Source organism: Myotis brandtii, unplaced genomic scaffold (genome assembly GCF_000412655.1).
Source record: "Myotis brandtii unplaced genomic scaffold, ASM41265v1 scaffold133, whole genome shotgun sequence".
Classification (NCBI taxonomy): Eukaryota; Metazoa; Chordata; class Mammalia; order Chiroptera; family Vespertilionidae; genus Myotis; species Myotis brandtii.
In genome coordinates, this window is record NW_005354718.1 from 2,258,354 (window position 1) to 2,284,956 (window position 26,603).

A 26,603-nucleotide genomic window follows, 5' to 3' on the forward strand; every position below is an offset into this window, starting at 1 on the left:
GTCCAGGGGTCCTCAAACTACGGCCCGTGGGCCACATGCAAATACAAATATTGTATTTGTTCCCGTTTTGTTTTTTTACTTCAAAATAAGATATGTGCAGTGTGCATAGGAATTTGTTCATAGTTTTTTTTTTTAAAACTATAGTCCGGCCCTCCAACGGTCTGAGGGACAGTGAACTGGCCCCCTGTTTAAAAAGTTTGAGGACCCCTGGAACTTCTCCTCACTCAGGATGGCCAGGGATCTCTCTCTCCCTCCAGGACCTCTACTCCGAACTTCAGACCTGCCTTCCTCCTGCCTGGTGGGCAGTTTCACCTGCATCTTTATATCCATGTGTCCAAAACCTACCCTTCTCATCTTCCACCCTCCTCTCCTTTCTGTTATCATTGATCATCAGTTCTGGTAAGTCAAGCTGAGAACCAATGTTATTTTTTAGAGTTGGGTACCTCGGCCGAGAGGCCGTCCAGGGCCCTAGTCCCAGCTCCGTTCTGGCTTTCTGAATGACTTTGGACAAGTCAGCGGAACTTTTTGAACCTGTTGCCTCTCACGTATTAGGAAAGCCCAAGCAAGAACTGTGATCAAGGTTTTCCAGACATCGTCTCACGAAGGATGAACACATTTGTAAGCAAGAGCTGGTTAGTCGCAGGGGCTGGGCTCCAACCAGCACGTAATGCGAAATCCAGAATCCGTCTTTTCCATTACACTGCAGGGCACGCTCTCTCCCCACGCCCTCGCAGCTGGACCTAGACTACGCCCTGCGAGCTGCCGGCGGCCTCCTTCCGACGCTGTTTGCTCACCTCTCCTCGCAGGGACTCCGCGACCGCCAGGGACCGCGCTACCCCGCCGGGATCCCTAGAATTATTTCTTAAAGGATTATTGAGTGGCCTGCAGTACAATAAAAATGTTTTTCTCTGACTACCAAAAAAAAGCTTTTTATACAAAAAGGTCTTTCAAAACATTGTATGATGAAAAATGAGGAGGAAAGGGTGACCTATCCAATTATGAGGGAATAATAGAATCATGATACACACAATTATGCTTTTATATTTATACTAGAGGCCCAATGCACGAAAATTCGTGCAAGAGTAGGCCTTCCTTCCCCCAGCTGCCAGCACCGGCTTCCCTCTGGCACCCGGGATCCAGGCTTTTCTCCTTCAGCTGCAGGCAGGCACCCAGGACCCGGGCTGGCTTCCCCCGGGCTACCCACAGTCCCTGCTTCCTCAGGAAGGACGTCTGGAAGACATCCAGTCTAATTAGCATATTACCCTTTTGTTATTATAGAAGATTCATTGGAGACATGCTTAAAAGTTTTAAAGAGCAAGATACAATAGAAACAGACTCATACATACAAAGAACAGACTGATGGTTGGCGGAGGGGTGGGGGTTGGAGGACTGTGTGACAAAGGTGAAGGTATTAAGAACTACAAAATGGTAGTTATAAAATAGTCATGGAGATGTAAAGTATAGCATAGGGAATAAAGTCAATAATATTGTAATAATTACAGGGTGAGGCAAAAGTAAGTTTATATTGTAAGTGAAACGGAGTTTATTGTTTATTAATTGTTATATTTTCTATACAAGCAACTGTAAACCTACTTTTGCCCCACTGAGTGTATGGTGCCAGCTGGTTACTGGAGATATCAGGGGGAACACTTTGTAAAGTATATGATTGTCTATCCACTATGCAGTACACCTCAAACTAATTCAAAAGAATATTGAATGTAAACTGTAATTGAAAAATAAAAAAAAGTAAATAAATAGCCCTGCCCTATGTAGTTCAGTGGTTAAGAGCATCAGCCCAGGCATTGAAGGCTCACAGGTTGGATTCCGGTCCAAAGGCTTGTGCCTGGGTTGTAGGTTTGATCCTTGACCCTGGTTGGGGCACTGTGGGAGGCAACTAACCAATGTGTCTGTCTCACATTGATGTTTCTCTCTCTCTCTCTCTCTCTCTCTCTCTCTCTCTCCCAGCCTCCCTTTCCACCTCCCTCCCTCCCTTTCATTCTCTAAAAATCAGTGGAAAAAATAATCACTTGTGCAGTGTGTTCACAATTATCCAAACAGCATAGAAAAATTACTGGAAGAAAATTTATTAATGATGGTTATAATTGATTGGTAGAACTAGGACTGGTTTTTTTTCTTTCTACTCCCCCCCCCAAATTTCCAAAAATGTATTTATTGCTTTTATAACTAAATAACATTTATTTTAAAAATAGCTTTTCCAGCCCTAACTGGTTTGGCTCAGTGGATAGAACGTGGGCCTGCAGACTGAAGGCGGTCCCAGGTTCCATTCCAGTCAAGGTCACATGCCTAGGTTGCGGGCTTGATTCCCAGTAGGGGGTGTGCAGGAGGCAGCCAATCTATGATTCTCTCTCATCATTGATGTTTCTCTCTCTCTCCCTTTTTCTTCCTCTATGAAATCAATAAAAACACCTTTTAAAAAAATATTTTTTAAAAAAAGCTTTTTCATGGTATGCCTTAACCTTAAAATATCACTAGGTATATGTGACTGCAGAGGAGACAAAGGAGGTAGTTGGAAGTCATTCAGTTGAAATGACCACCTTGCTGCTTGCTGCAGATTCCAAAGCAGTGAGTTTGTTTTTAAATATATATATTTTGCCCTAACCGGTTTGGCTCAGTGGATATAGCGTTGGCCTGCAGACTGAGGGGTCCCAGGATCGATTCCAGTCAAGGGCATGTACCTTGGTTGCGGGTACATCCCCAGTAGGGGGTGTGCAGGAGGCAGCTGATCAATGTTTCTCTCTCATCGATGTTTCTAACTCTCTATTCCTCTCCCTTCCTCTCTGTAAAACAAAACAATAAAATATATTCAAAATATATATATCATTATTATTATTATTAATTATTATTTCAGAGAGGAAGGATGAGGGAGTGAGAGATAGAAACATCAATGCCCACCTCACAAGGTTAAGGTGAGACTTAAATGAAGATATTTTATGAACACTAAAGTACTAGTACTGTGCATGTGGAAAGAGACCTCGTTGGATGAAATTTCTTGCCACTTTAGCTTAAGCTGTTGCTAATAAATTGAATTCATAAGAAATTATCACCCTGATTGACATGGTGTTCTGTTTGTTATATTTCCCAATCAGAGAGGACCAGGTAAACTTTCGTGGATTCATGAGAACTTTGGCTCATTTCCGACCCATTGAGGATAATGAAAAGAGTAAAGATGTGAATGGACCAGAACCACTCAACAGCCGAAGCAACAAACTACACTGTAAGGAGCTAAAGTCTTCTGGTTTAAAACATTTGCTTTTCATTTCTTACAAATTATTTACTCATTCATTTATTTAACAAACATAAGAGTATAGTGATTAAGAGCTCTGCCATTTTTTGACCATGGACTTTGGGCAAGTTATTCAAACTCTTTGGGCCTCGGTTTCCTCTTTTGTAAAGAGGAATGTTAAAGGATTTCACCTAGGGATGTTTGTGAGGATTAAGTGAGTTAACATATGTCAAGTATTTCAAATAGTGCCTGGCAATGAGTTAGCTACTAATATTACTTATAAATCATAGAATGCCTATTGTGTACCAGGAACTGTAGTGAGTGCTAGGGTGACAACAGTGAAAAAGATTTAGCCATGTCTATGGCCATACCACCCTGAATGCACCTGATCTCTGATCTTGGACGCTAAGCAGTGTCAGGCCTGGTTAGCGCTGGGATGGGAAAAAGACCCAGGCCCACCTGTAAGGAATGACCATCCTCAGCTCATCTTAGAATTTGATAGGTATTAGATATGACTCAAGTGGGAGCGGACAGCCGGGTTTGTGCAAGATTAAATTTTGTCCCCATGCCTTTTGCCTCCTTTCCTTGGATGTTTGTTAGATTTCCCTCTGTCCTTGTTGGTTCATGTATAATATTGCCCAATCTCTTACAAAACTTCTCTAAGAAATTAAAATGTAATTTCTCTTTTCATTTAACACAGTCACAATTGGGATTGAAATTGTATTGAATTGATTGAATTCAAGCTTCTCTTCAAGGATGCACAGTGGTATACAGAGAGGTCTGTGAAAAGACTTTTTAATATTGAAACAAATATAGATGAAGTATAGACTATCATGCCAAATGTACATATATTTTTTAAATGGTGTGTAAAACTTAAAATAAACTTTTTATTTGTGGCCCTTGGCCCATACCCCGGTCTCCCTGTCTATAGGATAGGAGTATGAGTTCACTCCTTTATTCAGGAAAAGGGTTTAAGAAGCACTGAAATAAGTATTGTTGTATAGGGTAGGGAAATTTTTTTAACCAAAATAATGAAATACTGCTCTTCTGTACATAAGGTCATGTACCTTAATGAAGAGCACAACACTTAAATATAAACAAAACTAGATATAGAAGAAAATAGAACTCTAATGATTTGTGATCAAATTTACTGGATACTGTATTGGTGATTTTTAATTGCTTTTCAAGACTAAATACTGTCTGAGACTAAATGAAGCCACCATGCACTGCAACTGTCTGGCCTGCAGCATCCCTACCCCCCGCCCCTCCAAACCTCCAACCCCCACCATCAGAGTAATATAATATTAGGCTTTGAGTAGAGAAATGTATCATAATGAGACTAGTGGTAATCCCACTCTGTACTAAAGAGAACACATCTTGGGAACCATATTTTAGTTTGGATTCTGGAGATATACTAGAGCAGTGGTTCTCAACCTTCTGGCCCTCTAAATACAGTTCCTCATGTTGTGACCCAACCATAAAATTATTTTCGTTGCTACTTCATAACTGTAATGTTGCTACTGTTATGAATTGTAATGTAAATATCTGATATGCAGGATGGTCTTAGGCAACCCCTGTGAAAGGGTCATTCGACCGCCAAAGAGGTCACGGCCCACAGGTTGAGAACCGTTGTACTAGAGCATCTATACTAATAAAAGGGTAATATGCTAATTAGACCAAACATCTTCCAGACATTCTTCTGTACAAAGCCACGGTGGCGGGGGCCAAGGCAGAGGCGGTAGTAGCAACCAGGCCAGCAGGGGTGAGCAGTTAGGGGCGACCAGGTTGGCAGGAGAGGGCAGTTAGGTGCGACCAGGTAGGCAGGCAGAGTGGTTAGGGCAATCAGGCAGGCAGGCAGGTGAATGGTTAGGAGCCAGCGGTCCTGGATTGTGAGAGGGATGTCCAAGATTGGAGAGGGTGCAGGCTGGGCTGAGGGTCACCCCACCCCCTGCCTAATGCACAAATTTAGTGCACTGGGGCTCTAGTATATATAGAAAGCAACTAGAAGTTTGAAGGCACTGACGACCACATGAATCATTATCATAAGGAAGAGTTCTTTTATTGTGGTAAAAAACACATAACAAAATTTACCATCTTAAATATTTTTAAGTGTACAGTTTAGTAGTGTTAAGTATACTCACATTATTGTGAAACGTATCTCCAGAACTTTTTATTTTGCAAAGCTGAAACTCTGTGCTCACTAAATTCCTCTTTTCCCCCCATAAAAAGATTTTGAAAGAAGTGGGCATAAAGTCAGAAGAAGGAAAGACTGGGTTAGAGATTTTTCTTCAAATATATGAAAGTTTATGGTGTGGAGAAGAATTTATGCAATGAGGACATGGATATAGTTCAGTTCAACAGAAGGAAGAATTTTTTAAAGAGAGATACTCATGTATGGATAGGACTGTCTCAGAAAAAGTAGTAATTCCCTGTTCAAGGAAAAAAGGGCATGGCCCTGTCTGGGTAGCTCAGTTGGTTAGAGCATCATCCCGATATGCCAAGGTTGTGGGTTCCCTGGTCAGGGCACATATAAGAATCAACTAATGAATGCATAAATAAGTGGAACAACAAATCAGTCTCTCTCTGCCCCTTCCTCTCAAATTAAATAATTATAAATTAAAATAAGCCAGACACTAAAGGATAAATATTGTTTGAATACTCTTATATGAGGTTCCTAGAGTAGTCAACTCCATAGAGAGAAAGTTGTCAGGGGCTGGGGTTGGGGGGAGATGGAAGTTAATGTTTAATGGGTTAGAGTTTCAGTTGGGAGAACTGAAAAAGTTCTAGAGATGGATCATGGTGATGGTTATACCAAAATGTGAAAATACTTAACTAATCTTACAAAGGGTCAAAATGGTAAATTTTATGTATATTTTATTTAAAAGAAGAATAAACAGTGATTAAAAGGTAAAGGTTTGACTGAGATCATTAGTTTGGTCTTCATTAAGCAAATGTATGAGTAATTACTATGTGCAAAGCACTATTTTAGGCCAAGGATATAATGATGCATAAATCAGATTAGGTTTTTGCTTTCATAGAGCTTATGATCTAATATGGGAGACAGACTATGGAAAAAGACAAATGAATAAACAAGATTAAGAGCATGGCAAGTTCTGTGAAGGAAATGAATAAGGTGAGATTAGAAAGTGTTAGGGGGCTGTCATAATTTTCAAATGAGTGGTCAGTGAACTCTTTGAGGAATTGAAATATGAGCTAAGAATGAGCTGACCATGTGAAGAACAGGAGAGCTCTAGGCAAAGGGAACAGCTGGTTTAATTAGTACTTGGTGTGTTCAGAGAACAAAGAAGCATTATCAAGAAAGAAATGAGTGGTATGGGAGGAGGGTAGAGAGGTGATGGCAAGTAAATGGCATTGATTGAGCTCTTACTGTGTGTCAGACACTATTTAAAGTGCCTTTCATGGCTCTCCTCCCAGGAGCTCATGCCTTTCCCTTTCCTCTTCCCTTCCCTGCCCCAGGCATGTTACCATTAGCTAAAAAACAACAACAATAAAGTGCCTTCCGTGTGCTAACTCATTCAGTCTTCAGAACCCAATGAGGTGGATTCTGTTCTTATTGTGCACCCTTCAGGCAACTGACTCACAATGTTAGTAAGCTTCAGAGCCAGGATTCAGGGGAGCCAGAGTCTTAAACCTCCCAGGAGCTCAGGCAAGAGGTCTGAACTGGAGCTGCATGTTTGGGAGTATTCAGAATTAGGTGGCATTTGAAGCCATGGAACTGGAGGTTCCAGAAGGCTGCTTTGGAGACGAGAGTCTGAGTCATGGACCAAGAATCAGGAAAGGGAGAGTAGAAAAGGAAAGAGAAAACCTAACAAAATGGCTCAGTCATTTGTGCATTTGACCGTTCATTATCTTGGGGAAAGTGTTTCTTCTGTTTCAAGGCCAGAGCTGACTGACAGGAATCCAAGTCACTTGAAAAATAACTACTGTTGCTGCAGTTTTTTCTAAAACGTCCTACTGGGTGATCTCTTCAGTTACTCCTCTGCTGGTGTCTTAATTTGCTCAGGCTGCTGTAACAAGATACCATTGCTGGGTGATGAAAGTAACAGACATTTCTCTCAGTTACATTTCTCACAGTTCTGGAGTCTGGGAAGTCTGAGATCAGGGTGCCACATGGTCAGGTTCCCGATGAAGGCCCTCTACTGGTTCACAAACAGTCATCTTCTTACTGTATCCTCGCATGGAGAGGATGGTAGAGACAGAAAGAGAAAGAAAGAGATCTATCTCCTTCCATCATGAGGGCCCCACCCTCATGATGTAATCTAACCCTAATTATCTCCAAAGGCTCTACCTCCTAATAGTATTGCATTGGGGGTTAGACTTCAACATGAATTTGTGGGGACACAAATCTTTACTCCATGGCAGTTGGGTTTCAAAATAAGCAGTTCAATACAAAAACCAACAAATTTATAAAATCTGCTCAACCTGCCTGACTAGTGTGGCTCCGAGATTGAGCATCGACCCATAAGCCAGGAGGTCATGGTTCAATTCCCAGTCAGGGCACATGCCCTGATTATGGGCTCAATCCCCAATAGGGGGCATGCAGGAGGCAGCCAATCAATGATTCTCCCTCATCATTGATGTTTCTATCTCTCTCCCTTTCTCTTTCTGAAATCAATAAAAACATTAAAGATGCTCAACTTCACTGGCTATAAGGGAAATGCAAATCAAAACTACGAGATACCATCTCATACTTGTTAGAATTGCTGTTATCAATAAGACAAGAAATAACAAGTGTTAAAGAGGATGTGGAGAAAATGGAACCCTCATACACTCCTAGTGGGAAAGTAAACTCGTACAGCCACTATGGAAAACAGTGTGAAGGTTCCTCAAAAAAATAAGAATAGACCACATGATTTAGCAGTCCCTCTTTGGGGCATCAACCTGAAAATTTTGGAAACATTTATTTGTAAAGGCATATATATCCCTCTGTTTGGTGCAGCATTATTCATGGTAGCCAAAAAATGGAAACAACCTAAGTATCCTTTGATGGATGATTGGATAAAGATGTGGTCCATATATACAATGGAATACTACTCAGCTATAAGAAAGGATGAAATACTACCATTTGCAACAACATGAATGGATCTTGAAAGTATGCTAAGCAAATTAAGTCAGATGGAAGAGGACAAGAACCACATGAGTTCACTCATATGTGGGATATAAAACAGCAGTAAGCAAACAATTCATAGACACAGGCAGCAATATGGTGGTTACCAGAAAAGGAGGAGGGTGGGGGAAGAATAAAGAGAGTCAAATAAATGGTCACAGAAGGAGACTAGGCTTTGGGTGGTAAGCACACAATGCAGTACGCAGATGATATATTACAGAATTGCATGCCTGAAACTTACATAATGTTATTAACCAGTCACCCCAATTAATTTTTAAAAAGAATTAGCAGTTCAGGCTTATGTAAATACTTTAGCAGAAAGGCATGTATATTCCAGTTACCCAATTACGAAATGCAGAAATAGATATTAACAGGTTATATACCAAACAGGTTTCCATCCCAAAATCATCCTGAAGATAGCTTAGTAGATAACACATTTTATCCTATTTCTGAAAGGTGACAACATATTCAGAAGTGTGTGTGTTTAGTTTAGGGAATATATTAAACATACATTTCTGCAGGAACACTTAGGATCTTTGTCTCCTTTCCCTTAAACTCAAAACCAGTGATGGCGAACCTTTTGAGCTCGGCATGTCAGCATTTTGAAAAACCCTAACTTAACTTTAGTGCCGTGTCACATATAGAAATTTTTTGATATTTGCAACCATAGTAAAACAAAGATTTATATTTTTGATATTTATTTTATATATTAAATGCCATTTAACAAAGAAAAATCAACCAAAAAAATGAGTTCGCGTGTCACCTCTGACATGCGTGTCATAGGTTCGCCATCACTGCTCTAAACCATCTAAGCATATAAATTTTCAAATTTGGTAAAGATAGTTACTCAACTAACCAAATTAAGAACAGACAACATTAGAGAAAATCTTGACCCTCCAGAATTCTAATATGTACCTTACAAAGAGTAAATTAGATTTTTTTAAAAATTTTACTTTGACTTTTATTTTTTAAATTTATTTTTATTGATTTCAGAGGGAGAGAGAGATAGAAACATCAGTGATGAGAGAAAATCATTGATAGGCTGCCTCCTGCAGTGCACCTACCAGTAACTGAGCCCACAACCCAGGCATGTGCCCTGACTGGGAATTGAACTGTGACCTACTGGTTCACAGGTCAACGCTCAACCACTGAACAACACTGGCCAGAGTACTTTGACTTTTAGAGAACTCACTCCTTTAGGGGTGTGTGATATATAACCTTTTAAAACATATACTTTTTATTGATTTTAGAGAGAGGAAGGGAGAGGGAGAAAGAGAGAGAAACATCAATGAGAGGGAATCATCGATCAGCTGCCTCCTGCATGCCCCCTACTGGGGATCAAGTCCACAACCCTTGGAATTGAACTGTGACTTTGTGGTTCATGGGTCAATGCTCAACCATGTGCTCATGTTTTTGTACCTAGTGCTAGCTCTGCCTGGAATACCACTCTTTGTCAGACTTGTTCAAATGTTATTGAATCAGAAAGGCATATCTGCTACTTGCTTTGTCCCCCTGAATTTCAGATATATGATAGCACTTAGCATATATTAAAGTAAGTAATGCGGCCCAGCCCATGTGGCTCAGTGCTTGAGCAGCCACCTTTGAACCAGGATGTCACGGTTCAATTCCCAGTCAGGGCATATGCAGGCTCAATCTCCAGTAGGGGCTGTGCAGGATCAATGATTCTCTTTCATCATTGATGTTTCTATATTTCCCTCACCTTCACCCTTCCTCTCTGAAATCAATAAAAATATATTTTTAAAAAATAAAGTAAGAAGTGCATGTTGCTCTCCACTAAATCATGAGTTTCTAAAGACAAGCTCTAAATCTGTGTGTCTTAATAACTCTGGAGCCCTAGCTGGTTTGGCTCAGTGGCTAGAGCGTTGGCCTGCGGACTGAAGGGTCCCGGGTTCGATTCCAGTTGGGCACACATGTCTGGGTTGCAGGCTCAATCCCCAGTGGGGGGCAAGCAGGAGGCAGCCAATCAATGATTCTCATCAATGATGTTTCTATCTCTCTCCCTCTCCCTTCCTCTCTGAAATCAATAAAAAATATATTAAATAAAAATAAACACTGAGTGTCTTAAAAAATAATAACTCTGGAGCATTGGATTTTGGCCTTTTAGTATTCATAGCACTCTACTGAAAACCAAAAATCTTAGTGGCATACTTGAAGTGATTCAAAGCCTCAAAACGGAGGCAGTCACTTCCTAAGTGTGAGGATTTCTCACAGTGCCTATAAAATCATTCATTGTTGGTGCTCTCCCTCCCAGGAGCATGCCCTTGCCTTTCCCTGCCCCTCCCCCCACTCACATTACCATTAGCTTCCTCACTCCCAATCTCCAAGTGCCATTCCTTTACCTCTACAACTTGTTCCCTAACCCATTTCTTCTAGGAACCCAATAAATGTTCTCTTACAGTAAAAAAAAAACATCATCTATCATTATCACACTACTAGAGGCCCGAGGCACGAAAATTTGTGCAAGAGTAGGCCGCCCTTCCCCCTTGCTGCCGGCACCGGCTTCCCTCCGGCCCCTGCTTCGCCAGGAAGGACATCCGGAAGATGTCCGGTCTGATGAGCATATTACCCTTTTATTGTTATAGAAGATTCGTTTGGTAGCCCTTCAGCACTATGGCTGAATGATTTTTGCTCTTCTGAATTCTCTTATATAGCCTACTTTCTAGAATATTTATATATTGTTAAAAAGAAATATGATAAGGTCAGAAGACCATCAAATTCTTGGCATTTTTATTTGAAACTGAAGCTCTTTACCTACAGAACTCCAAGTAGTAGAAAATTATTTGAAATTTGCTCAAATTTGCCAAAATGACCATTTTCCCAGGGCAATATTTGGTGTAGCCAGCCATTTGGTAGCTATATGGCTCTGATTGTTGGCTCCCCCTGAGCAGTGCATAGTAGACTTGATGGATTGTGTGAGATGACCTAATTTACAGAATCACTTATGGGTGGTGGTTTGTTTTATGTGTTGTTGTTTTTTAATATATACTACTGATTTCTGAGAGGAAGGGTGAAGGAGAGAGAGAAACATCAATAATAAGAGAGAATCATCAACCCTGCACTTCCCCTACTGGGGATTGAGCCTGCAACCCAGGGATGTGCCCTCACCAGGAATGGAACCGTAATCTCCTGCTTCATAGGTGGACACTCAACCACTGAGCCACACCGGCCAGGCTGGGTGGTGGTTTTTTTAAATTCTAAGATAAGAAAAAGGACATTTGTCCCGGTCTGGTTGCTCAGTGGTTAGAACATAGGTTTAATCCGGGTGCATGTAGGAGGCAACCAATCAATGTGTTTCTCTCATATCAATGTTTCTTTCTCTCTCCCTCCCACTCTCTGTAAAAAGTGATGGAAAACATATTTTCCAGTGAGGATTAACAACAAAAGAAAAAGGACATTTTGACTTTTTTATTAAGTTTTCTGTTTTGTTCCAGGAGGGTTCCATATTTCATCAAAGCTAAGATGCCATCAATTATGAGATGTATCTCAATTTCTTAACTGTTACAATTTACAATGTCTTTAAAAACTCTACAAGTAATAGCAGTGGCTCTTGGAAAAACTATTAATTCACTTTCAGTTTTCTGTCTAGTGTCCTTTACATATTTAGTTTCTTGAGAAGGGGAAAAACATTACTGAATTTCCACTAACTTCTTATTTTTCCCTACCAGTTGCTTTTCGACTATATGATTTGGATAAAGATGACAAAATCTCCCGAGATGAGCTGTTACAGGTATGTGGAGCGCTCCCATGCACATGGAGAGCTTGTATTTGGGCCCTGCCTGCTTATTCATGTGGGCAGGAATTGTACTTTCCTTCAGGAAGCATTTACTTAACACCTGCTGTGTGCAGTTCTATCCTAGATATAAGGAAGAGCACATAATTTGGGGAAACTTGAAATGGCTCATTGATTTCTCAAAGACAAATGTCTCTATTTAAAAGGTAACTCAGTTTGCCCTGGCCACTGTTGCTCAGTGTTTGGAGCGTAAGCCCCACACCTAAGATACTCGGGTTCGATTTCCTGTCAAGGGCCTGCACCTGGGTGGCAGGTTCGATCCCTGGCCCCAATCAATGTGTCTCTCTCATATTGATATTCTCTATTTCTCTCTCTCTCTCTCTCTCTCTCTCTCTCTCTCTCCCTCCCTCCCTCTCTCCCTCTCTCCCTCTCTCCCTTCCTCCCTTCCTCTCTCTCCCTCCCTATCCTTTCCCCCTCCTTCCCTTTCTCCCCCCTCCTTTCTCTAAAAATCAATGAAAAAATAATTCTTGGATGAGGATTAATCAACCCTCCCCAAAAAAAGGGTAAACTAAATGTCTTTTAGGTGCTGACTGGCAGAACTAAAATATGTGAGATGATTTAGATTAAAATGTTCTGTTAGTGTCCAGTCAGTTTATTGGCAGCTGGGTAATTCTGATGACACTTGGATAATTAACGCTATTTCATCTGTCCTTGGGCTTGACATAAGAGTCAAGGACCTGCTGCTGGGTTGGTTACACCAAGCTGATTGCTCATTGTCCTTTGTTGCTCCCCTGTCCTCTACCAGCAGTGACTGGCATTTCATCCTATTAGTCATTGCCCTTCTATTCTTCCTCTCCCCCTTCCTCGAAATACGAGTTTAGAAGGAGAGAAAATTCTTCCCTTTTGTATTTTTATTTATTAGCCTGGAGGACACTAGGAGGCTAACACATTCAGGACTTTCTGTGGGGAAATATCTCTGTTTCAAGAGACACCTAAAAAGGAAAGTGGTTTTCATTCAAACCAAAGTAAATCTATTCAGTGTTTTGAGAACTCTCTAAGTTGAAGATTACTCAGGCTAGATTAAACCAACTCAAGATATTCCTACATTTCTATGTGTGAACAAAAACTGAAACGGTCTACCTTTCAGGAGGGTTGATTTCTTTTCTATTATTAGGATTAAAAAAGCCTGAGGCAGGGAGTGGGGAGGAGATCATGTGGCCAGAGTGCCAGTCAGTGCCCTTAGAATATTCCTTAGGCCTGAAATGCCTTTAAGACATATATGCTCATGGACTGTTGAGGTGAACTAGTTTTATCCTAGCAAGAAGAGGATATGAACATTTTACCAAAATGAGGAGAAAAAATTTACCTTTCTAGACACTGCCATTTCTAAAACATTTGGTGGCATGCAGTTCGTAACTACTCAGTGGATGTTAAAAAGTCTGTGGTCAGTTTATCCTAAGGAAAGGAAGAGTGGTCATGGTTTCCTGGTATGATGTTTTTAAAATATATTTTTTTATTGATTTCAGAGAGGGAGAGAGAGATAGAAACTTCAGTGATGAAAGAGAATCATTGATTAGCTGCCTTCTGCATGACCCCCACTAGGGATGGAGCCTGCAACACAGGCATTTGTCCTGACCCGGAATCAAACTGTGACCTCCTATTTCATAGGTCAACATTCAACCACTAAGCCATGCCAGCTGGGCTTGGTATGATCTTTTTAAAAGTCCTGGTTTAACTTTTGGGAGATGGAAAAATTCATTATTTTGATTGTGATGATGGTTTTATAGGTATGTACATATGTTAAAAACCTTATCATAGTGTATAGTTTATTAAATATCAGTTACACTTCAATAAAGGTAGTTGCTGTAATCATTTTATGAGGTTGGCATAACTTTGATGTGGAATCCTTGTAAACTGTATAAGAAAAGAAAATTAGTCATTCTCTTTCATTCACATAGATATAAAAGTCCTAAACAAAATATTAACACACTGAATACATAAGTATGATATATATATATTATAACCAACGTGGGTTTATACCAGGTGTTCAAAGTTCATTTAAAATGAGGAAATTAGTCAATGTATTTTGCCATGTTAACAGATTAAAAAATAAAAACTGATCTTTTCCATAGAAAAAAATGTTATAAAATTCATCATTCATGCATGATTTTTAAAAGAAGTTTTAGAAAAACCGAGATAAAGAGAGAGCTTTCCTTAATTGGTAAAGGGTATATACAAAAAAACCTCACCAGATATTAAAAATAGTAATAATGAAAGTCCCATTTGCTAATAAACTTCTGACTGGACCTGTAAGTGATACTGTGGAGAGGTGGAAAGCACACTGGCTCGGAATGGAGGCCTGGTGGACAGCTCAGGGCCTGTATCAAGCCACTTTGACCCCTCATGTCTTTATTAATGGACTGGGTGAATGAGTTTTTTGTTGTTGTTGTTGTTGTTTTTTAATATATTTTATTGATTTTTTTACAGAGAGAAAGGGAGAGGAATAGAGAGTTAAAAACATTGATGAGAGAGAAACATCAATTCAGCTGCCTCCTGCACACCCCCTACTGAGGATGTGCCCGCAACCAAGGTATATGCCCTTGACCGGAATCGAACCTGGGACCCTTCAGTCCCCAGGCCAACACTCTATCCGCTGAGCCAAACCAGTTAGGGCTTGGGTGAATGAGTTTTAAGACACCATCACTCTTATCCCCACCCTTATGCACCCACAGCACACATGCACAATTCAGTTTTATAATTCTAAAAATAAAACACATTCGAGAATAATTGGACTGAGATCTGATCTGTTAGAGAGGTTTGAGGATAGATTGATTTGTCTAGTCGGCCATACACAATCAGGAAAGATGGCAAATGGCTTTGGCTACTTTTTATTTTTGCTAGCATTGCTTCTTTTTATTATTCCTTCAATTTGTGTATATTTGTCGCCAAAATGTACAACTTCCAATTTTCTACAATTGATTTGCTGGGGGGGCGCGGGGGGAATGATAGTGTTGATGCAAATCATTATTTTAACTCTTCAGAGAAACTGTAATTTACTTTTTAAAAATCATTTCATGAGATAGGAGAAGGTTGTAAAGGAGTGGGGGAAAGGAAGACCTGTGAACAGCTGGATTAGAAGGCCTTTCTTTCCTGTGGAAAAGCTATGCTCTTACCTTTTGAAGACAGAGGTGACTGACTACAGTGATGTGAGGCATCACAAAGCATCCTTTCCCCCATTTCATACTAAGGTTCATATGATTAAAGTTGTTTATTTTGCTTAAGGTAGCAATTTTCAAAGGATATTCACATCTAAAAATGTTAGAATTGGGAGGGGGTGGATTTTTTTTGCTTGAGACATTTTGTGAAACAGTGTTAAATTTACTTTACTGCACTTCTTGTAGCACTTAGAATGTTATTTTTCTAAAAGGGGGGATTTAGGTTAAGCTAGCATGGCTCAGTGGTTGAGTGTCGACCTATGAACCAGGAGGTCATGGTTCAATATGCCTGGGTTGCGGCACGATTCCCTTCCCCAGTGTGGGGCATGCAGAAGGCAGCCGATCAATGATTCTCTCCCATCATTGATCTTTCTCTCTCTCTGCCCCCTTCCTCTCTGAAATCAATTTAAAAAAATAGTTTTTAGCCCTAACTGGTTTGGCTCAGTGGTAGAGCATCGGCCTGCAGACTGAAGGGTCCCAGGTTTGATTCCAGTCAAGGGCATGTACCTTGGTTGTGGGCACATCCCCAGTAGGGGGTATGCAGGAGGCAGCTGATCGATGTTTCTCTCTCATCGATGTTTCTAACTCTCTGTCCCTCTCCCTTCCTCTCTGTAAAAAAATCAATAAAATTAATTAATTTTAAAAAATAGTTTTTAAAGAGGGGAGGGTATGGATTTAGTATTTAACCCTTCAAGGATCTTTATGTTTCTTGGCCATACTTTAGGGATAGTGGGTCAGTGCACCACTTCAAAGATGACTGCATTTGGGTGGGATTCCAGAAAGCCCTACCAAACTTACTTAAATCCAAAAAGAAACTAGTTTGCTCCCTGGCTGAGCTGAAACACTGATGATGTCTCACCGGAGCAGAGCAGAACGGTACAGTGCAAAACAGACCAGCATGTGCAGAGCTAAGCAGACCATGGAGGAGCAGAGCAGAGCTGTCTAACTGGAGAGAGGCCTGGCCCCAGCGCTGCCTCATAACTGTGCTTTATCACAATTGAGCTGTTTTGTAGTGAATAAAGTTTTCTCCTTCACTGCAAAAAAGAAAAATTAGTTTGCCTCATGCAATAAGAAGTCTGAGCATAGATTATCCAGGTTGATACAGCAACTAAATGATGTCCAGGAACCAGGCTTCTTCTGTATTGCTCTGGCATTCATAGTGCATATGACTTTTCACCTCATGGTCCCAGGATGGCTGCTACAACACCAGGCATCATCTCTATATTCCAGGCAGGAAGAATGGGCAAAAAAAATGCAAAGGGCTCTCCCTCAGTGAGGTTTGCTTTCCTATTCAATGAACTTGCCAGAGTTCTGTTCATGTCATTGTCTAGAATGGCCTAAATGATCCAGGCCCGTGTCACTCAGTGCTCAGTGGTTGGACGATGACCTATGAACCAGGAGGTCACAGTTAGATTCCCTGTCAGGGATTGATCCCCTATAGGGGGTTTGCAGGAGGCAGCCAATAGATGATTCTCTCTCATCATTGATGTTTCTTATCTCTCTCTCCCTTCCTCTCTGAAATCAATAAAAATATTTTTAAAAATAGAATGGCTTACATAAGAAGATAAGGGTTTCAGCTTTCTGGCTGTTACATTTAAGGACATCAAAGGAAAAGAGGGTTGCCCTAATCGGTTTGGCTCAGTGGATAGAGCGTCAGCCTGCGGACTGAAGGGTCCCAGATTCGATTCTGGTCAAGGGCATGTACCATGGTTGCGGGCACATCCCCAGTAGGAGGTGTGCAGGAGGCAGCTGATCGATGTTTCTCTCTCATCGATGTTTCTAACTCTCTATCCCTCTCCCTTCCTCTCTGTTAAAAATCAATAAAATAGATTTTTTAAAAAGAAAAAGGAGAAGAGGGTTGGGGTGGTTTTACCTTTAATCTTGGTAAAGTGTCCCCCTGACCCCAAGACTCCTGTAAGCCTGGCTCTTGGTCCTGCAGGTGCTACGCATGATGGTCGGAGTGAATATCTCAGATGAACAGCTGGGCAGCATCGCAGACAGGACCATCCAGGAGGCTGATCAAGATGGGGACAGTGCTATATCTTTCACAGAATTTGTTAAGGTCAGTCAGTCATCTCATGGTTTGAAAACTTAAATCCTGCACAGGAGGGAGGGAGAAAAACATTGAGATAAGAGCATGGGACAGTATCTCCTGTTGTGACCTTCATAACTGTAACTGTTTCTCTCCCCCCCCGCCCCCCCTAGGTTTTGGAGAAAGTGGACGTAGAACAGAAAATGAGCATCCGATTTCTTCACTAAAGGACTGAGACTACTAAACTCTTCCTTGCTTTCTAGTATTTAAGAACTGGAACTTGGGAGTCCTCCTGTCCACCAGCCCCACCTCCACCCCATCATTCGTCTTCTCCCAAAGTACTACTGCTGTTGCATGACAACCCCCAATGTGTCTGCCAACATAAACCTGCCTTTGGTATATAAACAGGGCATTACAGAATGGTACACCTGGTCTATATTTGTTCCATATCATTTGCAATTATCTCCATTTCTCAATATTCTCCCCACTCCCCTTCGGCTGCTGAATGCCACATGTGCATCTCGTCTGACAGAGAAGGAATCATGTCAAGAACCAGCCAGCATAGCTCTTTCATTGGGTAGACTATAGCCACGCTGTCTTCCCTCCCTCAAGGCTTTGGCATGCTCCTCAATCTTTTTTTATATGTCGTTTGCTTTCTACTTCTTTTTTACCCAACACATCATTAATCTTTCAGTCTCCCCGCTTTTTATAAAGTTTCAATTTCTTCTACTTAGCATCCCAAGCTATGCCTGTTCCGTGTATTTCTGACTTGACAGGATAGTTCAGTGGTCTGGCCGTTTTGAACTACCTTTACTCTTAAATAGGTCTCTGGGATGTTGCCTCTCTAGGAGCTTTTCAATACTGAGCACTTCTCTCAGAAGAATGTGATCGCCTCTTGGTCCCCTGTACTCTGCTTTGTCATCAAAGGGCTGTGAGTTAGAGATGTTCTTGAAAGGTGGTGGCTGTGGTGAGAGTTGTAGAGCAAAGTCTTTCAGGTGACTTGCCCAGGTCACTCTACCTCTGGCCTCTGATTCTCAACATGGATATCTATGTAGCTACTCTTGTTAGTACAGTGTTGACTTTCAGAAAACAGCCATATGCTGGCAGGTTTGCTTAGTTTTGGGACACTGTCACCACCAGAATGGCTGCTCTGACAATATGCTTGGGGACTTTCCCATGGCTTTTTGAGCAAGGAGGCTGGCACCCTAAAAGCCTCATGTAGCCCCACTTCTGCAGCATGGTTTATGCCTCAATGTTATGTGCCCTGAAATGTTTTCACTTCACACTTCCAAATAGAAAGGTTAGTGTTACAGAAGTGCCTACTTATTCCCATCCAAGATATTTAAAATTTGTCCTCAGTGTCTTGACGTTTTGCACAAAATTCTCTATGAATTTTACACTTGGCAAATGTTAATGCTGGAAGCCATAGTCAGCTCCTAATACAGGTCCAAAGCTTTGAGTGTATTGTATCATAAGCAGCCTGCTTACATTTATTTCCCAGCTCCTCTCTTAAACCATTGCTAATCCTTTAGAAACAAGGGGTCTGGCACTGGTGGCAAACCTGAGGTGGTATTACAGCCCTTTGCACAAGCCAGAGCAAATTTTCTGCCTAAGTCAGCTTAGTATAGACCTCGTTGAATCAGCCTGTTATCACCCTAACATCTCTCTTAGTCTGCTCATCCTTATAACTGCCCTTGGCTGATTTTGTCTGACTCATTGCATGCTTGCTTGTTTCCTTGCTTTGGAAGGCTATCCAAGATGGATACATAATACTTTAGGAAGGAAATTGCTTAAAAAAAAAATGCAAAGAGATTGGACAGAGTGGGGAACAGGAGTGTCCAGGCTACACAACTCAAGGATAAATGACTGAGAAATTCTGGGTGAAGTGTCAGTCTGACTTTGTGATCAAGTGATGTAGTTATGGGAATCATATAAAAGGGAAGGACAGACACTGATCTGTTAAAGAGGTACTTCAAAGGCTCCTTGACTTGCATATTTAAAGTTCCTAAGATTATGGCTTTTTCCTCCTTTTGGCTGTATAGCAAACTGTTTTCATCCACAGCTGTGCCTTACTGTTCCATTAAAACTGTATTCTCCGATCCATCAATAATAAATTCTTGTAGATAAAACAATATAACTTGGTTGATTTTGTTCATGTGTTTTACAAGAATTATATGTAAGTAAATCACCTTCTTCAAGTTTGAAATCACAGTGTTTCCCTTAGGTTTGTCTGTGCTATTAAATGCAGGTCTATTCAGTGTCTGCCTGGTGGGGGCATTCATCTAGGGACCAGCACTGTATGCCTCTGAGCACAGCTTTGTCAGCCTTCTACCACTCCAAGGAAGATTCACTTTCTGTTCTTGACTCCTGGCTCCTTAAATGTAGAAAAGACCTAATAATGGGGTATCTATCTATTGCTTGTTATTAAGATGTCTACCCCTTCATTCATGTGCAACCTCAGTGACATATTGCGCCCAGCTATTATTACATGGCTTTTCACATCTCCAAGCTTTAGTGACTTAGTCTGTGCAGGGTATGAGCATCTCTTCTTATTTTAAGGTTTAGTTGCATGCCACAAGACTCAACGCAGTAATAGCTGGAATCATTGGTCATATAAATTCTAACATGATAATCCTCCTTTTGCTATCCCTCTGCCTCAAAATCCATTCAAAATTACATGCATGATGTATCATCTTTGCTTCACTTTGAGTCTAATTTTAGGGTTTAGGAAAACGAAAAATGGATGGAGTGACCATATAGGCAATTTTGGAGGAACCTTAATGTTACTGACCATGTCTGTAGGTATAACAATCTGTGACTAAAATAAAACCATACTGCAAAAAAAAAAATTATAAAATCATTCGAACATTAAGTACAGTTTGAGAAGAATCTCTTTAACCAACTTTATTTCCCTTGCTCCCTTCTGTTCTATTTATGTATTTGAACATAAATGTAACATAACACAAGATTATACTGGCTTTAAAAATTGACATTGTATAAAGATGAAGAGGCCCAGCTGGCATGGCTCAGTGGTTGAACGTCGACCTATGAAAAGGAGGTCACAGTTCAATTCCTGGTCAGGGCATATGCCCAGGTTGTGGGCTAGATCCCCAGTGTGGGGTGTGCAGGAGGCAGCCAATCAATGATTCTCTCTCATCATTGATGTTTTTTCACACTCTCTCTCTTCCTTCCTCTCTGAAATCAATAAAAATATGTAAAAAATAAAATATTGTTTAACGATGAAGGGATTAAGTAGGGGGACACAACCTCATAGACAATAGTATGGTTATTACCAAAGGGAAAGGCAGTGGGGGCAGGTAAAAGAGGGCAAAGGGATAAAAGGTGATGGAAGGAAACCTGACTTGGGGTGGTGAACACACAATTTACAGATGGTATATTATAGAATTGTACCCCTGAAACCTAAATAATTTTATTAACCAGTAAATTTAAAAACAAAAACAAAAAAATAAAAACATTATATTTCCCCGTTATCTGTTCTTTCTAGTTTATATTAATGGTTACATTATATTTTACCAACTAATGTAATATTTATTTAACCATTAATTTTCAAAATAATTTTAAAAATAATTTTAATTGTATAAATGATACAATGAATGCCTTTCTGCATATAACTTTTTCTTTTTTTTTAAATATTTTTATTGGTTCCAGAGAGAAAGGGAGAGGGAGAGAGACAGAAACATCAATGATGAGAAAGAATCATTGATTGGCTGCCCTCTGGCACAACCCTACTGGGGATCGAGCCTGCAACCCAGGCATGTGCCCTTGACTGAAATCGACCCTGGGGCCCTTCAGTCCGCAGGCCAACAGTCTATCCACTGAGCCAAACCAGCTAGGGCTCTTTTTCTTTTTAAATATGTTTTTTATTGATTTCAAAGAAGAAGGAAGACGAAGAGAAACATCAATGATGAGAGAGAATCATGAATCGGCTGGCTCCTGCATGCCCGCTACTGGGGATCAAACCTGTCACTGGGACATGTGCCCTGACCAGGAATTGTACCATGACTTTCTGGTTCATGGGTTAATGCTCAACCACTGAGCCATATCTTACAGCTTTTATAGGTTCCAAAATAAATGAATGCCACAAGCTAGCAAATTACTCTGTATTACCTTTAGAATGTCCTTTTTAGAATATCCTTTATAGTCACCTGTCTTCAAATTGACTTTACAATCATATCAAGTTTTATTTTTTTAATGTATTTTATTGATTTTTTTACAGAGAGGAAGGGAGAGGGATAGAGAGTTAGAAACATCGATGAGAGAGAAACATCGATCAGCTGCCTCCTGCACACCTGCTACTGGGGATGTGTCTGCAACCAAGGTACATGCCCTTGACCGGAATCGAACCTGGGACCTTTCAGTCCCCAGGCCGATGCTCTATCCACTGAGCCTAACCGGTTAGGGCAGTGATGGCAAACCTTTTGAGCTTGGCGTGTCAGCATTTTGAAAAACCCTAACTTAACTCTGGTGCCATGTCACATATAGAAATTTTTTGATATTTGCAACCATAGTAAAACAAAGATTTACATTTTTGATATTTATTTTACATATTTAAATGCCATTTAACAAAGAAAAATCAACCAAAAAAATGAGTTCGCGTGTCACCTCTGACACGTGTCACCTCTGACACGCGTGTCATGGGTTTGCCATCACTGGGTTAGGGCAATATCAAGTTTTATATTTAAAACACTATTAGAATAGTTTGTGCTGATTGGGATTTAGAGAAAGTATTTACTGCAGAGATGCCTCAGAGAGAACTATCTTTACTAACTGGATTTCTTATGCTACAAACTAGATATTTATCCTGTTCCTCAAACACTGAGAGCAGAATTGCTTGGAAAGAAATCATTACTAATGGACTGATACCCTCTAAATTCAGAGTACTTTAGCTGAGCTTTGAATCAACCAGTGATTCAAACTACAGATGGCTGGTATGTGCCCCTATATGTGTTTAACATCTAGTAGAAACAACAATTTAGAGATTTTACTCTTCCCTCTACATCAAGCAGTGATGGGAGATTTACTTGGTAAGTTTGTGAGGTACTGCAGACTGTTTCTACACAGCTCTGGAGGGAACATAGAACAATGAAGAATTTCATGTCTTTTAAGATGAAGTAAGTAGCCTGACTTCTTTACATAAGGTAAGAGCTAATCAAAGACTTGGTCTTGAGATGCCAAGACAGTGTTCTAAGCACTAGATTCTGATCGTGCATCAAAACTAGCGAGACGATTTATTTAGAGACATGATCTTGACACTTTCCACCTCCCTTTGCAGTCTGTTCAAGAACCTAACCAGGTATGGTTCTGGCCAGATACTCAGTTGGTTAGAGCATTGTCCTAATACGCCAAGGTTGTGGGTTCGATCCTGCTCAGGACACATATTAGGAGTTAATCAATAAATGCATAAATAAGTGGAATAACAAACTGAAACAGGTAGGTGAATTATTAAAGAATGTCTCTGGGCCACTACAACAGAAGGCAAACACTGTTAAGCAGTTTCAGTGTTTTATTCATAAGAAAATTTTTCTTGCCCCTAAACATACACACAATTTCTTTAGAAATAATTCTAATAGCCCTAGCCGGCTTGGCTCAGTGGATAGAGCATCGGCCTGTGGACTGAAGGGTCCCAGGTTCGATTCCGGCCAAGGGCACATGCCTGGGTTGTGGGCTCCATCCCCAGTGTGGGGTGTGCAGGAGGCAGCCAATCAATGATTCTCTCTCATCATTGATGTTTCTATATCTCCTTCTCCCTTCCTCTCTGAAATCAATAAAGAAATATATTTTTTTTAAAAAGAAATAATTCTAATAAATTTGGTAATTTGGTCAACCAGCCCATAACAAATTGGAAATACTTATATTAATAGGTATGTTGACAAGAAGGGCAGCTGAGCCCTCGTAGCTCAGTTTGGTTAGAGTATCCTGATCCACCAACGTTGCAGGTTAGATCCTCAGGGCACATGAAAGAATCAACCAGCAATGGATAAATAACAATATTGCATCAAAAAAAAATTTTTTTAAAAAAGGATAGCTCACAAAGGAGAAGACTAGACGAAAAACCAAGTAACTCAGCCATTCCACTAGAGACCAAATAATTAAGTAAAACATTCCTGATAATTTTAAGATAATGTTATTTTAATGTAATTCATAAAATTCATATGAATTGCATGTAATTCAAGTTGTACCTGGATCTATGTAACTTAATACTACATGTGCTGATTGAGTCCAGTGATTCCTTGCCTGGTTTTCTGTAGATGTCACATCTTTTTCCTTATCACTTTGGAAAAAGAAATTGTTGATGACATCAAATGTGACATGGATTAGAAGCTTATATTTGCAAATACCCTTTGAACAATGGGGACAAAAAGCGTTATATTATCCATAATGCAAAATTTCTTGAGGGTAGGAATTCGTCTTCTTTGCCAGTAGAATAACAAATTTCTAGCTGCTATTAGATATCTCCTGCAAAAAAGAAAAAGAGAAAAATACTTCTACAGGATGTCAGTTGGGAGAAGGCTGCCATGGAGACATTCATATTTTATGAAACATTTTCTCAGGACTCAACTTCTGAGTAAAAACACTCAATTTTAGCAGAATGCATGTGCTAAATTTTAAATGTATTTTTTGCTGCCTGTTGCCTCTTCTGGCATTGTAGAGCCAGAATAAAAAATCTGAAATAGTAACATTCTGTGTTTCTAACAGATGGCCGCATTCTATAAACTCCTCACCTTGTGCCCATGAGATCAGGGGCAATTTTGGTAGCTTCATAGTCATGGAGACATAGATTTGGGAGATGGTTAGAGAAAGAGGCATATACTAGCAAAGTTTGCAGAAGGGGAAAAGGGCAGATTTCAGAAATGATCCACTCACCTATTTGACGTTATTCCCCAGCAGAATACTAGAATGGGTCATTACATGGTTTGTGAAGCCATCGAAAAGAATGTGATGATCACCAGGATACTGATGTGTTTGGCAAATAATTATGCTGGATTTCTCTCCCTTCACTTATTTCAAGGCTTGATTAAATTTATATGTCAGATCAATGAGATAGACACAGTGTTCTGCAAAGCACATGCCTGTGTCTCATATATTTATATTGTTAGGGTGGAAAAAATTGGGTTGATTATAGCTGACATATTTGAAGATGGCAGTTGAATAACCATATAACAAGAATCTAAAAATCAATGTCAATAGTCTTGAAAAAGAGGAACAAAATTGGAGGATTCACATGTCCCAATTTGAAAATAAAGACACTGCAATACTGGCACAAAGATAGACTATAAAGCAATGGACTAGAATTGTGAGTCCAGAAATAAATCCTCACATTTATAATCAACTGATCTTTGACAAGGCTGCCAAAGCAATCCAATGGGGGAAACAGTAGTCTTTTGGTATAACTGGGGCCATTGGATATCCTCATGCAAAGGATTGAAGTTGGACCCCTGCCTCACACCAGCCCTAGCTGGTCTGGCTCAGTGGATAGAGCATCAGCCTGAGGACTGAAGGGTCCTGGGTTCAATTCCGGTCAAGGGCACATGCCTGGGTTTCGAGCTCGATCCCCCTTAGGGGCCGTGCAGGAGGCAGTAGATCAATGATTCTCATCATTGATGTTTTTATCTCTCCCTCTCCCTCTCTGAAATCAATAAAAATATATTTTAGAAAAACCTGAAAATGTATGAAAGGCCTAAATGTAAGAGCTAAAACCATAAAGCTTATAAAAGAAAACATAAATATTCATGACCTTGGATTAGGTGATGGTTTCTTGGATATAAGAACAAACAACAAAATAAAAATAAACTGGACATCATCAAAATTTTAAAAATTTGTGGTTCAAAGGACATCATCAAAAAAGTGAAAAGAATCCTGGCCCGTTTTTCTCAGTGGTTAGAGCATCAGTCGGACTGAAGGGTCATGGGTTCCATTTTCGGTCAAGGGCACATATCTCGGTTGCAGGCTTGATCCCCAGCCCTGGTCAGAGCGCGTACAGGAGACAACCAATTGATGAGTCTCTCTCACATTGATGTTTCTCTCTTTGTCTCTTCCACTCTCTAAAAATCAATGGAAAAAATATCCTCAGGTGAGGATTAACAAAACGAAGAAAGTGAAAAGACAGCCTACAGAAAGGGAGAAAATATTTGCAAATATATGTCTGATAAGAGACTTACCTACAATAAATAAATTATAATTCAATAATAAAAAGAGAACCCTGCTGGTGTGGTTCAGTTTATTGGGTGTCATCCCATGCACCAAGATATTGCCAGTTTGAATCCAGGTTGTGGGCTTTATCCCCAGTAGGGAGGTGTGCGCTCTCATCTATGTTTCTCTCTTGCTCTCTCTCTAAAAATAAAAACATTGTTTTAATAAAATAAGAATTCAACTCAATTATGGGACCCTTCTGCACTGTTGGTGGGAATGTAAGATGGGGCAGATGCTGTGGAAAACAGTATGACAGTTCTTCAAAAAATTAAAAATAGAATTGCCATATAATCCAGTAATTCCACTTCTGGGTATATATCCAGAAGAATTTATTTATTTTTAATATATTTTTTATTGATTTCAGAGAGGGAGAGAGAGAGAGACAGAAACATCAATGATGAGAGACAATCACTGATTGGCTGCCTCCTGCTCACCCCCTAATGGGGATCAAGCCCACAATCCAGGCATGTGCCCCTGACCAGAATCGAAGCAGGGACCCTTCAGTCCGTAGGCCAACACTCTGTCCACTGAGCCAAACCAAATAAGGCTACGCAGAAGAATTTAAAGCAGGGTCTTGAAGAGATATTTACACCCATGTTCATAGAAACACAATTCACAGTAGCCAAAGGTAGAAACAACTTAAATGTCCATGAACACATGAATGGAAAACATGCAACAATATGAATGAACCTTGAGGACATTATGCTAAGTGTAATAAACCAGGTACAAAAGGACAAATACTGTACTATTTGATCATCAAATACTATATGATTCCAGAGCCTAGAGGGCTGGGAGAATGGTGAGTGACAGCTAAGGGGTATGGAGTTTGGTTTTGTAGTAATGAAAAAGTTCTAAAATTACTTGTGTCGATGGATGCACAATTTTTTGAATATACTAAAAGTCACTGAATTGTACATTTCAGATGTGTGAATTGTATGGCATGTAAATTATATCTCAATATAACTTTAAAATAAAAGATCAGTGGTGAATACACAATATAATGACTTTTATAGAACTAGCGG

General features: G+C 40.2%; 1 protein-coding gene across 1 annotated transcript in view; it reads left to right on the forward strand.

The window, feature by feature from the left end:
• The window catches only part of CHP1 (calcineurin-like EF-hand protein 1), a 49,042-nt gene extending 29,538 nt beyond the window's left edge, over nt 1-19,504 (forward strand). Inside the window, exons 4-7 of the mRNA XM_005860258.2 lie at nt 3,108-3,235; nt 12,059-12,120; nt 17,278-17,400; nt 17,544-19,504. Coding sequence (XP_005860320.1) covers nt 3,108-3,235; nt 12,059-12,120; nt 17,278-17,400; nt 17,544-17,597 — 367 coding nt within the window. The 3' untranslated portion in view covers nt 17,598-19,504. The remainder of the gene's footprint in view (nt 1-3,107; nt 3,236-12,058; nt 12,121-17,277; nt 17,401-17,543) is intronic.
• The last annotated feature ends 7,099 nt before the right edge of the window (nt 19,505-26,603 follow it).